This window comes from Ursus maritimus, unplaced genomic scaffold (assembly GCF_017311325.1).
Source record: "Ursus maritimus isolate PB19 unplaced genomic scaffold, ASM1731132v1 scaffold_18, whole genome shotgun sequence".
Classification (NCBI taxonomy): domain Eukaryota; kingdom Metazoa; phylum Chordata; class Mammalia; order Carnivora; family Ursidae; genus Ursus; species Ursus maritimus.
Window position 1 is genome coordinate 51,639,955 of NW_024424230.1, and position 13,573 is coordinate 51,653,527.

The 13,573-nt window shown below is 41.8% G+C and overlaps 1 protein-coding gene and 1 long non-coding RNA gene across 3 annotated transcripts in view; both read right to left on the bottom strand.

Moving 5' to 3' along the window:
* The window catches only part of LOC103662612, a 9,079-nt gene extending 2,200 nt beyond the window's left edge, over window positions 1–6,879 (bottom strand). The window contains exons 1-2 of one of the 2 annotated variants that reach the window (XR_568500.1): window positions 6,793–6,879; window positions 1,537–1,635 (exon numbers count right to left, since the gene is read on the bottom strand). This is a non-coding gene — a long non-coding RNA (uncharacterized LOC103662612). The remainder of the gene's footprint in view (window positions 1–1,536; window positions 1,636–6,792) is intronic. The other variant, XR_568496.1, reaches the window with a different exon arrangement.
* Window positions 1–12,868, bottom strand: part of DLGAP1 (DLG associated protein 1) — a 306,180-nt gene extending 293,312 nt beyond the window's left edge. Inside the window, exon 1 of the mRNA XM_040632694.1 lies at window positions 11,912–12,868. Within this exon, the coding sequence (XP_040488628.1) occupies window positions 11,912–12,868 (957 nt within the window). The remainder of the gene's footprint in view (window positions 1–11,911) is intronic.
* Between the last annotated feature and the right edge of the window lie 705 nt (window positions 12,869–13,573).

The following is a 13,573-nucleotide window of genomic DNA, read 5'->3' on the forward strand; positions in this document are numbered from 1 at the left end:
GCTTCTGTTTTAAATTGTTTCATAAAGTCGGCTGCATCTGAACAAGGAATTCCGTGGTTCAAAAGTGTAAAAAGCACTGGGCTAAGTGGCCATGGAAGTTCCTTCTGACACCTGCTTCTCTCGACTGTGCACGCTCGCTGGGAGTTCGTAAAGAAGAAAGGCACAACGAGATGCACTCTCCAGAGACTCTAGCCACAGACTAAACCACAACCAGATTAGACCCAGTCAGTGCCTGGAGGGGGAGAAGCAGGGGTGGGGCAGGCAGCAGAATCTCCCCAGCATAAGGAATACCAAGATAAATGAATGCCTCGGGCTACGTGGTTGTGGAGCCCTAACCTGGGGTAAGAGGACCTGGGAAAGATTTTCTGCTGGCCCTGCTTCTGCCCTGCTCTCTACACCTGAGGAGCCATGGGCGTGCCTCAGTTTCCTCCTTGTAAGTATGGTTTTGGGGTAGTCTTCCATTCCCAGTAATATAATAAAATAGCTACCTGAAAAGTCAGGGAAGAAGAGAGACGAGGAAGACAGGAACAGGAGAAAGCACAGCTAAGCCCAGTTCTCCTGTGCTCACTAGGGTGCAGGGGGTGGGGAGGTAGAAGTAGGAAGCAGTATAATTAATCTCACATATCTGATTTCTGAGGGTCACTGCAGTAACATTAGTGACGGGCGTTATTAAGCATGTGCACAGTCTTCCAGGGAGTTCCATAATACCACTCCTGGAGATGGGCTGGTGTTACTGATAGGTGCGGCACAGAGGACAAAGAGAAGGCAAGCAAGGTCAGTTTGGAGGAGAAAGAAGGATGCAGTTTCCAAATTCCTACCATGCAACGGCCACAGGAATTGGTTATCTAGAGTTACCAATGGAATCTAATGAATAACAGTTGGCTTTGGGATTTTTTTTTTTTAAGCAGCATGGAAAGTCAAAATATGTATTTTTAAAGAAGCATGAAAACTCATAGGAGACATTTTTGATTGATTGTTCAGTTCATGAGATCATCTGGCATGAAATAAAATGTTTCTTTTTCTGTGCGGTGATTGCATCAGCCAAATATGGCAAAGCGACCTACACGACAATTTTCGGCCTGTGGATCTGATTTTTTATAAGCCTCACCGCACACCCCTCACAGAGGGTTCTTGTTTTTGGTGGATTTGTTTCACCTCCTTTGTGAAAGCCTTAGAGAGAAGGCAGCAAGCAGGAAAAATCAGCTATTTATAGGCTTTTTTGACGAAAAGTGTCTGCTCAGCGTGCCATGGAGTACTTCCAAGAGGTGGGAGAACAGGAAACTATCTAAAATCAACTAGAAGGCTGGAGGAGTGTTATGGGGGAAAGATTTTACATGGGGATCATTTTCAGAAAGCTCAGGTTTCATTTGCAAACAAATGACAGTTACTTTCCCTGACACCCCCCCCGAGTTACCGAAAAGCCAGCTAAACTTGTATTAGCTCAGGAGAGAAAAAGAAAAAAAGACATGAATTCTCCAAAGATGAAAAGTAGTTGGGATTTGTAAAAGAACTTTAAAGGTGCACCTCTCTCTGTACCTATTTATTGCAGGAAGGGCCCCCAGTCAGACCAGCGCTGGCAGGTGGCCTGTGTGTAGCCGGCTTGGGAATGGAGGTGATTCATCTGGGACTTTGGGCCTGAGCAAAAAAGAGAAATGGACAAGAGCCTGTTGTCATCTGCTAGCTGTGGTGGAAGAACTCCCACCCATCAAAGTTGCCCTGCTGGAATACTCCTTAGAAAACCTGGATGAGTCATTAAGGGAGGCAAATGGATAGACTCCCCTTGTAGACAAGTTCCATAGCTGTTGCTTACACTTGTCCTTTTGACTTACCAAAGCTGCTTGGGATAAGGCGGTCTTGGCAAACTTCAGGTATGAAAGCAAAAGCAGGTCTTTTGTGAGCAAACTAAAGCTTCGGGAGGCCAGAAGAATTGTGTTCCACGGGCAAATATAAGCCATGGGAAAACCTGACCCACTGATGCTGAGCTCGCAACAGATCGACCCTTTGTGATCTCATCTGCAGACAAAAGCCTCGTGTGTTTAGTTGGAACACGCCAAAGGATCCTTAAACCTACACTGGGAGGAAGACCGTCTGGTATCCAATGCTGGGAGAGGGCTTTCCTTTTCCGGGGCGTCAGATATGCTCATCTTAACCCTGGTTTAATGAAAGTCGGGTCAAGCAAAATATAAGGAAGTGTTATGGTACATGAAACACGAAGACACGGTGAAGATTCTGATGTCTGGAGATTTTGTAAACCCCAAACATTTCACGCTGTTTTTCATTGATTTCCCGAATCAGAAATTAATTTTTTTTCTAAGACCTGAACAAACAAACAAGTCATATTGTCATGCCCATTTCACAGGTATAGAAATGGAAGTACTAAGGGAAGGGAGGCCAAAATCGTGTTGGAAGTCGGCAACGGTAGTAAAGCTAAGGGAGCGTCTGAAGCCCACGTTTTCATCTGTTAGACTCTACTGCCCCCTTCAGTAGATAAAATGATAACTGTAATCTGATAGTTCTCTAGAATTGGGTTAAAATGTGGCTCTTAGATTGATTTCTGTGCTGGAATCACCCCAGAACTGCAAATTCAGAATCTTTTGGGTTGATGTCAGAAATCCTCATTTTTTTAGCCACTTTCAAGGTGATTCTTACGCACACAAAGTCATGGAACCATTGTCCTAAATATTCCATGATAGAGCAAGTGGCTACACGTCTATATGATTCTATACATAGGGTCACAGCTGTGTTAGCAATTTTTATCCTACAAAAAAGTAAGGTGGGAAGTATGGGGAGCTGGCTACCAAGATAGTGTAAGATCCAGAGAGAAGTACATGGTCTTCAGAATCCAGTCCCGGGGCTCTGAGTATAATGCTTAAAGATGACATATCCGAACACGGAGCATTTCTGTTCCATTTGTCCTCCTCTGGCACATGGTTTACTCATCATGAGACCACTGAGATGCAGGAGGGACTGACAGGGATAACCGGAGAAAGATACCTATTTCTATTTTTCAGAAGTTAAAAATTTACTACCTTGCCATTAGTAACCACAGAATTACAAATTGCAGGTAATCATTTAGTTAACAACTGTTTTCATCTCTTGTGAAACTTTTAAGCCACAAACATGCTTCAAATCTAACTTTGCGACCGGTTTTTTCCTCCCTTTGCCTCCTTGGGCCTTGACCCCATTGCCTTAAAAGGATGTGGTAAGGTTGAGTAAGCTAGCCTTTGAAAAAGCCTTAAAGGTTTGCACAGACGTGTGAGACATAATGGGAAAAAGAAAACGGCTGTAGCTGGACAGTGAGTATCCTGGTTTCAGCCTGCTACCGACAAGCTGACTGATCTTGTATCAGCCAAGGTGTCTCCCTAGGGTTTATTTTTGTCATTTTTAGAAAGAGGGGGTTGGACTAAATAATCTCAAAGGATTCTTCTGTAAGCTGATTATTAGATGAGAAATAGGTAGGCAGGAAGATGCTCGATCCACCTTGCAAAGAGAAATTTGCAGATGAGAAGGTATACCAGATGGCCTTCCAATGAGGGGGTCCTAAAATGCTAACAGTATCATTTTTTAAAAAAAACAAACAAACAAAAAACCACAAAACCTGCTTGATTCTTTACACAGACTTTAGGCACCTGGAGAGTAAAATCAGGAGGAGCTGGTCAATTCTGCCAGTCTATATTGAACAGTGGAAGAAAAAAAAAAGCAAGCAGAGCAAAAGTTATTTCCTTTCATTGTTGTTGGATGTCTCTTTATATGAAAGGGATTTCTTCTCACACTAGGGAGGTAGGATACCCCTAACTGTTTTATAATAATGGTCTGAGATGGAGTTCAATAAAATCAGTGTAAAGGCAAAGTAATGAGTTTTCTAGTGACATCTTTGAAAAAATACGATTCCCCACTTTATAGTGATTCTTCTTCCATGGACATTGTGAAACTGTGTGTTTAAGATGGATCCTATGTCATGAACCAGAGATCAAAGAAAGCATACATATAAATGCAAAATGGAAATTTTGAAGTAGGGGTGCAGGGATGTCTTTGCAGATGTAATGTGTATAGATGGACCTGTACACACGTATACTACATATGGTGACTCTGGACTCCAAGTAATTCTGCTTCACAGTTCTGTGATATCACAAGGCTGAATTTGTAGGAAATTTCCTAATTCTGTGAGAAGAGTGAGTAGAAACTTCAACTGATAGAGAATAGTGACTTAATGTACATGAAAGAAAAAATCCACTGGTCTAGACAACTTATTTTGCAAATGTAATTAGAAGTTTCTTTATCTTAGAAATGGAAACAAAGTAGGGTGTACTGCTTAACTTGAGCAAGTAAAAAAACCAACCGTTTTAAAAGATAGTTTTATATATTCTTATACTTAAAAGACCAGAGAATTAGAATTTCCTTGGTCATCTGAGTGTTCTCCAAGAAAGAAAAGAGTTAAAAAATACCAGAAATAAAATACTGGTCAAAAGCAACAGAAGGAGTGAGATGACACGCATCTCCTCACACTATATTCCTTCCTTTACCTTTGTTAACTGTATAACAGCAATTAATTCATTCTTTATATCTTTATCTTTTAGCTAGAGAGAGGACTAGGTTGAAGGAGAATAAGTCATTCACTGAAAAAAATTAGAGCACACCCTCCCCAACCCCACTGTGATTTCAGTCTAAGAATTTATAAAAAACATTTAAATATGCATTTACGAAAAGTAAGTAAAAAAAACATTTCCTCATGCCATAACATAATCCAAATGGCAGTTACTAGGGACAGAACCTAATGACAGGGGATGACAAGATAATCATGAGAATCAGATAAATGAACCCTGGGTGGGAAGTTACACACACATTATTTTTATCCAATGGGAAAAGTTATGGGTTCAAAGTTTCAGATGAGTAATACAAATCAGTGAGGTCACGTAGCTCTTTGTGGATATCATTAGTAACCTGGTTTTACCTGAAAAGGCCAATTTTAATTTTTCTCTACCAAGCTGGCAAACGACAGAAAAAAATCTGACCAAGGGGTATTATGGTTTGAACCATGTGAAGTTTCAACTGTTCGGACCTTTAAAGATGGAATTTCCCCACAATTAGACAGCACGCCAGGGAGCACAATAACCCTACCAAGAGAGGTTGTTGCCTTTGAACTTAAAATGGTGAAAACCTAATCTAATCACCAAATCAAAGCCAACTTGGTAATATTGCATATATTTCTCAGTAGCCTCTATAAAATCTCAAACAAAAGCCCAATGTCCTCTACCATCCACAAATCACTGTTCATGTAAAGTTGTGTAAAGCTATGATCTCAAGGGGGCATGAGATCATGGATGAATCTTTCTCCAGAGAACGTGAAGGAGTACCTGGAACTTTTGCTTTTAATTTGCAACCAAGCAACCTGTTTCCTAAGGAGGATAGAGAAAGAGGAAATAAAGGCTACTGGCTGTTAGGAGATCCAAGGCTCTTCTGTGCTAACCAGTGCTACAGCTTCCATTAGTAGATTGGACTCTGTCTGACCCGAAAACATGTGTTATGGAACCTTCGATTGTGGCTAACCAAGCACTTTAGAATAATGAAATTGCAGACCAAGAATCATAAAGTTTCTTAAACAAATTTTAAGGATTTCCTATTTCTTTTTTGAGTTTCCTTTGGCTTCCATTAACTCTTTCTGGACCCCTGTTTTCTGACAATGTTTTGCCAATTGTCTCCCTCACATCTCCACTATTATTTGGATATGGGCAATAGTGAAAATTAGAATCAGAGAGAGAATTACCAGGATTCTGCTCGTCATGTACTTGAATATACAGTCAAAGTTAAGATCAGGCAGGAGTAACCTCATTTTTCTATCAGCAAAGAGGATATATTTACTAACATCAGTGAAAGAATAGAAGATTGTGCAACCCAAGAAGGAAATACATGCAAGAATCTTAGCACCCCTTAATGGATTATTAGAGCAATTTAAATTAAAAATAAAGAAAATTATTAATTATTGTGGTTGACGGTTTAAAAAAAAAGGGCAGTAAGCAAGCCAGCATTGCAGTAACCAAGTAACCAAAGTCACTAGCAGAATTGCTCAGCACTGTCACACATTTCACATAAAGTAGTTTTAATTGATTTAATATAATTTAAATTGTTCTAAAACAAGAGGAAAGAAAACCCCAGCCAGGGAAGGACAAACTTCCACTACGCAAAGACTGAAATAATCTTGAACAAAATTTTGAAAAAATAGTTGTACTTGCACTGGAAAAAAAAATCCTGGGTTCATGATGTTATGAACGATTCTTCAGTGATCTTCTGTGGAGTCTAATTTAACCAAGAGACCAAAAAAAAAAAAAAAAAAAAAAAAAAACCCCAGAAAGGAAGGAGGGAAGGAAGGAAGGAAGGAAGGAAGGAGAAGGAAGAAAAAGGAAAAAAAAACCCAAACCCCAGTCTTCCAGAAATTTTAATTTTGCAAAGGAATGGTAAGCATTCAGGAAGCATTCAGGATCCTTGTCATGGAAAACAACTGATCACATTTCAATCACTAGCCAACACAATGTCCTCTAATAGCAGCTGGCACCTTAGATCAAATCTGTCAATGAAAGATTTCATGAAGCTTCTGTGGAGACACCGATTTGTAGGTATCCGGTGTCTCAACCTGTTCACTTATCATCTGTACATACATTAGTTTATTAGCTCTCTCAGTCTTACTAGCTATTATTTAGAGAAGACATAAAATAACAAAAACTACCCCCCCCAAAAAAACCCCACTCAAACCAACAACACACTACCACCAAATACAGAGTAATAAAAGAGTTGTACCCAAACCTGGTCAGTCCTTCCATTTCTTGAAACTTGCACACAAACTGAAGAAACCCACTCAGCCTTAAAAAGGTCGATCATTTCGCTCTTCTAAAATTTCATCTCTGAGAGTGGCTTTCTTTCTCCGTCTCTGTCTTGCTCTCTCCCCCTCTCCCTCTCCCTCTCTCTCTCTCTCTCTCTCTCTGTGTGTGTCTCTACTTCTACCGGAGAGAGCGTTTTGTTTCCCTTTTCCTGTTTCTGCTGCTGGATGAATGCAAAATACATGATTGAAGGGATTTTTTTTTTTTCAGGTTAACAGTTGGAAATCTTAAAATCTTGCTCCTCTGAATGGCTTTCTATGCTAGTCACTCAACACATACCGTTCACATAAAGAGGCATATACAGAACCAAGAATCCTGCTTTTTAAAAGCAAAACAAAACAACAACAAAAACTCCTCTTACTCCTTTGAGCCCCTTCCTATTTACTTAACTATTAGCACTTACCCGGAGATGTGCCATAAATGCTCTATTCCAAATGTATAAAAGCCAACCACATCTCAACTGAGAATTAAACAGTTTTAATGTCTTCAAATCCATGTCCCTGCTCCAAACCCTGATACAGTCACTGGCAGCGGTACAAGATTCTAAACAGCAGACATCTGATTCTTGACATTTAAAAATAACAATATTGGGGAAAAAAAGGGAGTCTTTTTTTTTTTTATTAACTACAAACAGCTTGTGAACACAGATCACAATTGACTGTATTAAGCGGATCTTGCAATAATTTCAAGCTACAGTATTTTATTTCTAAATCAACGTCAGACAGAGGCCAAATACCTACAGACTTCTCATTTTCTATATAACCATGGCAATGGCTTAAGTTAAATTAATTCCAAGTGGTAATTCTCCAAAGAGAGAATCAGAACTTGGGTAGTATTTAGATTCTATTATCGGTGCCTATTAATTTAACCTTTGTGCAGTTTTGAATCAAACTAGGGACAGATCAGTCCTTCCGTTGCTTGTCTAAGGTGGGTCACGCTGCACGTACGCGCGTTCTTAACTGCATGCATGGGGATGAGTCAAAGGAACACATACACTTGCTACAGAGTAAAACAGGTAATCAAATGAAAGGAAAACGCATTTATTTCCATTTCTGGAGCACATTTTAGACTCAGACGGATCTAGGATCAAGTCTTAGCTCTTTGACTTAACGATCTATGTCTTCCTGGGTAAGTGATTTAATCTTCCGTGCCTTAGTTTAGTCACCTGCAAAACTGCAGTAAGCACTAATACTTTACAGTTATTTCAGGAATGAAATGAGATACTGTGTGGTTTCTGGCACATGGCAGGTATTTGATGCATGCCACTTCCTCCCTCTGTTTTATATTTGGAAGGGGTTGGGATTGGACACGGTAGATAGAAAAATCCAGGCGTTGAAGGCAGAGTCTGTTCTGACCCTCCACGTTGCCATGTACTGACTGTGTGTCCTTAGGCAAGTTACTTAACCTAATTTACTAACTCTCGGTTTCTTCAACTGTGAAATACCTCACAGAGGTTTATAGAGCAAGTTAGATAACATTGGAAAAACTTGTACTTTTGGTAGACATGTATTCACTGAGAGTTTCCAGGCCTTGCAACTCTTGAAAATTGCTCTAATTAGTACTCCTCATATGTAACTATGGAGTTTAAAAATGTGAACTCAAAAAAAAAAAATAAAATAAAAAAATAAAAAAATAAAAATGTGAACTCAGATCGCAGGTCCTCTAGACCAAATGCTTCATCTTATAGCAGAGGAAGGAGACCCAGAGAGCTGAGATGATGGTCACTGGTTAGTAAGTGACTGCTAACTCATTAGTGGCAAATAGGGACTAGAACATAGACCCTCTCCTTTCAAGTTCAATGCTTTAGCCACTAAACTTTGTGAGGGTGATGTCAAACACATTTGTAAATCCAGTTTCACTATTAGTTGGTAATTAAGATAATATAACTGGAAAAATTTTTTTTCTTCATTTCCCCAAACTGGCTTTTAAGAATGAGCTTATAAGTGAAATCATTCCATGGGACCTGGTGGGGGTGGCTACACCTGTCTTCCTGAGATGGCAAGATGCTGAAGTCCCTCTTTCTTCTAAAGAAAGATGACAGCTGGAGAGAATGTCCAGTTTCAGGAGTTTCCTGTTCTCTTCCCGCCCCCTGTGAATGTCCAACTCCTTCTTCCCCTTCTTCTGAGGAGCCCTGTAACCTCTGCACCCTGGGTGGGAAGAACACACTGTGATATATTTAGTTTATCTGCTAGACACACTACCTGCTCAAACTGAAATACAGAATTTTTTTTTTCAGTCTAAAAGCCTTGCACAGAAGAGGAGCTCAATAAATGTCAATATTTATTAAAGAAGGTGTGCCTTTGAGCTCAATTTATATAAAGGGTTTAACTAGCTTGGTTCAGTGTTAATTATTGCCCAATGTAGGATAGAAAATATTAATTTCTTTCAATCTTTCAATAACTTCAGAATTAAAAACAAAGATCCTTTGGGTAGTGAGTCAGATTACCTATTACTCTGGGGAGGAAGGGGAGGAAATGGGATTGGGGAAGGTATATGTGTGATCCATTGTAATGAAGGTTTTATTTCTCCAGCTGGGTTACGTATAACCGGGTGTTTATTTTATTATTATTTTTCTTTATACCTCTCTGTAAGCCTCAAATATTTCATTAAAAAACTGGCGTGAAAGAAGGTAAATAACTTGAAAATAGAATTCCCAAACCTTTAGAATATGAGATCTAATAATGCTACGATACTAAATCTCATATTTAAATCTTCAAGCTTTCATTCTCATTTTACTGAAAAGCTTTTAATAATAATATGTTTACTCTACAGATTTTTTTCTCTCCTGTTCACTATTTTCATGCCCTTGATTCCAGGGCTGTGCTGGGATGTATTGGAAAGAGCCATTTTGCATCAAATAGATGTAAGTCTAATTCTCAGTTCTTCAACTTATTGGCCATGTGGCTTTAAAATCCCTTGATATTTCTAATCTCAGTTTTCTCTCTTGTGAAGTCGGAGTATTGTTATATCAAGCTCTCAGGATTATCTTGAAGATTAAATGGAATAACAAATGTGATCACGTTTGCTATAGCATCTGATACATCATGGATTTTCAATCAGTATTAATTAGTTTCCTTCTTTCTTTCCTAATCCTTCCACTTTTCTCCACTACTTGAGCCTCTTACTGCAAAAAGGCATAAAAAAGAAAGAAAAATGAATTTGAGTTAGAAAGAACGTACACAATCATGTGAACATAAAAAAGGCATTTTTTCATTAACAAAGGCTGGTCCTGGATCCTTGTTGAGTTTTCTTCTTTAATCTGATATTTCTTCTCTAATCTCATCACTATTTATTAAAGTCCAGGTTTTTTTTTTTTTTTTAATTTGTTGTGGTTTTTTTTTTTTTTTTTTGGTGACACCTATTACAGAACTTTCATAGATAAACTATCCTGTTCTAGGGCTCCTATCTCATTACCCATCGTTTCTTCAGGACAGATGTTCTAATCAAAATACTTTATTCTAGGTGATGCATAAGATTGATATGCTTAAAGAATTTCTAAAGTCTTCAGTTGTAACCCTTGTTATGGTCATTTCTATAAATTAAGTGACTTGGATTCTCTCCTACCTCTGTACTAACGGTATAACAGTATAACCTACTAAGCCTTTACCTTTCTTCAAGGCTAGTTTTTTATATGTTAAATGAGAAGGTTGGAATAGATGTACTCTTTAGCTCTAAAATTCCATTAATAATTCTTGATGGCTTAACTCCTCTAGGAAGCTTATAGTAAACGAGGCAATACCACTCTGAGTGGGAAAAACTGACCAAGGCATTGTGTGCCATTTGTGAAAACTATCCGTATGTTTGTGGCTTCTTCTGAACACTGGGATGGACTCTGACACTGTCCTTGCCCGGTGACTGCCAGCCTGGCATATTCTCAGGGCTGGGTAGAGGCATTCTCAAGGGAGCCAGGTTTGTCCGGAGCAATTCAGAGAGCAAAAAGTTGAATTTCTCAGTGGAAGACTTTTTTTCTTGCATTTCTTCATAAGATGAGAGTGCAAAATGATTATGTCATGCCTTTATAGTCCAATAAAAACTTTTTTTTTTTTAAAAGATGGGTGTACCAGGAGAGAAGAGAGACAAAAAGATGCCGCGAAAGGGAAAAATATGAGGGTCCTTTTTTAGGGAGGGTTATATCTTGGGAAAAATGACAATTACGGGATAGAGGAATTGGCCCTGGGGGGTGGGGAGGGGGAGAAGAAAAAGACTCTGCTCCTGACATTTTTATCCAGGGGAATCTAGGTTCAGTGAATGGAAGAGCATTAGGGAAAGACACGAGGAGACTGGAAGAGGCGGAGCGGCTTGCCTTGGGTCTGTATGTGTGTGGGATTTACACTCTGACACTAATTGCTTTTTATTGTGTGGGTGCTCCCCCCCTCCCCCGCTTTTCCTCCTCTTCTCTGTTGTCCTGGGTCTTTGCAGCTGTGCTTGTCAGGTCCCCACACTGGCTTGATCTCCACCTCCTCAGGGCCCAGGGCATTATTCCAATTCCCTGTGCTCTGGGGGGGAAGAGGGGTCTAGGTGGGAGTGTGGTTAGTGTTGGAGGTGGTGATAACAATTACAATGGTGAGGACATAGATCAAGTTTCCCAAACAAATAGCTTAAGGCAGAATTTTACAATAAAAAAAAAACCCCTCTTGATAGATCTAATTAAATTCCTTACAAAATTCAAAAGATCATTGTTGACTTTTGTAAAAAAAAAAAAAGGATTTATTTTAAAATTCTGTGTAGAATCCCATTTTCTCGCCTCCCTATCCCATGTTCCCTCAGACAAAAGAGGAACGCTAAACATTAATAACTCCTTGCCTTTATGTAGGCGTGCTTTTCAAAGCACTTTTTAAATCTAGTTTCTGAAGACAACTGGATGGAGTGGGGTAGCTGGTTTGTTTCCTGATAGGAGCAGTTGGCCAGAGAAACGCTAACTAATTTCCTCAGGTTCATGCAGATAATTCAGAGCAGAGCCAAGTCTAGGACCCAGGAGAAAACACCAAACAATTAGCAGGTACAATTTCTAAGCACCCATCGCTTGACGTAAATGGTACCTGAAGGTACTGGCAGGACCGTTCCTGTTGACAGGACTCGGACTTCACCATGGCCTGGTCCATGTTCACCGAGGCCTTCTGGTAGACCTCCCTGGCGCGGCTGACCGTCAGAGTGGAGGACCACGCGCTCTTCTTCAGGAGCGGCGCGTCCAGGTTGACAGGCAGGTTGGCACAGGTGGAGCACTTGACGTCGTTGTTACTGCGGGAGGCCTTGACCGCCTGCTCGCTGATGGTGTTGTAGGCCTCCATGAAGTACTGCGAGGCCGAGCGGTCGGGGCACCTGCCCATGGTCATCACGCCCGAGGGCGCGTGGTAGATGCACATGTCGCCGTCCAGGTTGTCGTCGGAGCTCCACCAGCCGGGGGAGGCGTTGGGGCGGGCCTTGGGGTCCGCACGCCGCTCCTTGCTCTTGCTGCGCTTGCCGTACCGCACCGTCTGCGTCTCGTCGGGGCTGGCTTTGCCCCCGTTGACGCTGCCCTTGGACGGCCCCTCCAGGGAGTGCGACTTGGTGAAGAGCTTCTGGACCGAGTGCACCAGGTGGCGGATGCGGCCGGGGCTGTCGCTGCGGTGCTCCACGGCCGTGCGCTTGTACTGCAGCGTGTGGTAGCCATCCCGGTTGAGCGGCAGCTGCCTCTCGAACTGGTCCAGGAGGTTGGCGGGAATGCGGTTGGCCTTGGCGGCCAGGGTGCGGGGCACCAGGGCGCATTCGTCCTTCAGCTCCTGCTGCGACGTGTAGTGCCTGCGTGGGAAGGTGCTGCTGGCCAGCGGGTCGCTGAAGGGGCCCACGCACTCGGCCTGGAAGGAGTTCCGCTGAGTGTAGTAAGGGTGGTCCGCCGGGTGGTGCTCCACCGGGCTCAGCAGGTAGGGCTTGCGGTCCGAGTGGTGCGACAGCGAGTCACAGGCCGAATCGCAGGTGACTCCGTGGTGGTGGCTGCGGCTGCCCGATAACCCTTTCATTGCTGATGGGTGGCAACCTCGGGGGTCATGGACACCCCGTGGTTAGGTTCCAGACCCGTCTTCGGCAAAGACCTGGGGGCAAGGAAGAAGAAGGGAAAATGCATAACACTTCTCGTGGTAAACAGATGTTGCTCTTTTGAGTGTCAGCTACCGTGTTCTCTTTCTGGCGGAAGAACTCATCGCGGGCCTCGAAAGCAGTTTTAATGTTATTGGGGAAGCTCTACACCTCGGGAGGGTGGGAAAGCCCACTCCAGTCAGATACCCGAAGATGGTAGGAGTGGAAGCTAGTAAACCTGGAAAAGGAAACTATAAAAATGCTAAATTGTTTTAAGATTATTTGAAAGCAAACCCCCTCCCTCTAGGATTCCAATAACTGGATGTATCTTTCCCTTGTTTCTCTGGTTTTAGTCTTCACTGTCTTAATCGTAAAGCATGCACACCCTTAGGGCTCAGTTTCTCTGGGAAGCCTTTGCTGATCCCCCTTGCAGAGAGAATTAGTTCCCCTCTGTGTTTCCATGGCACCTACTGCACACTGTCTCAGCTCCCATGGGATTGTTTGTCTCAGGCATTCCCGGGCTACTTTAGCTCATTCCTTGCAGACCGGCTTGCCTCTTAGTCACCTTTCTAGCCCCCTACCTAGCCCCAGGCCAGTTAGGTGAGCACACAGTAAGTACTCCATTAATGTAAATAAAATAAATGTGGGTG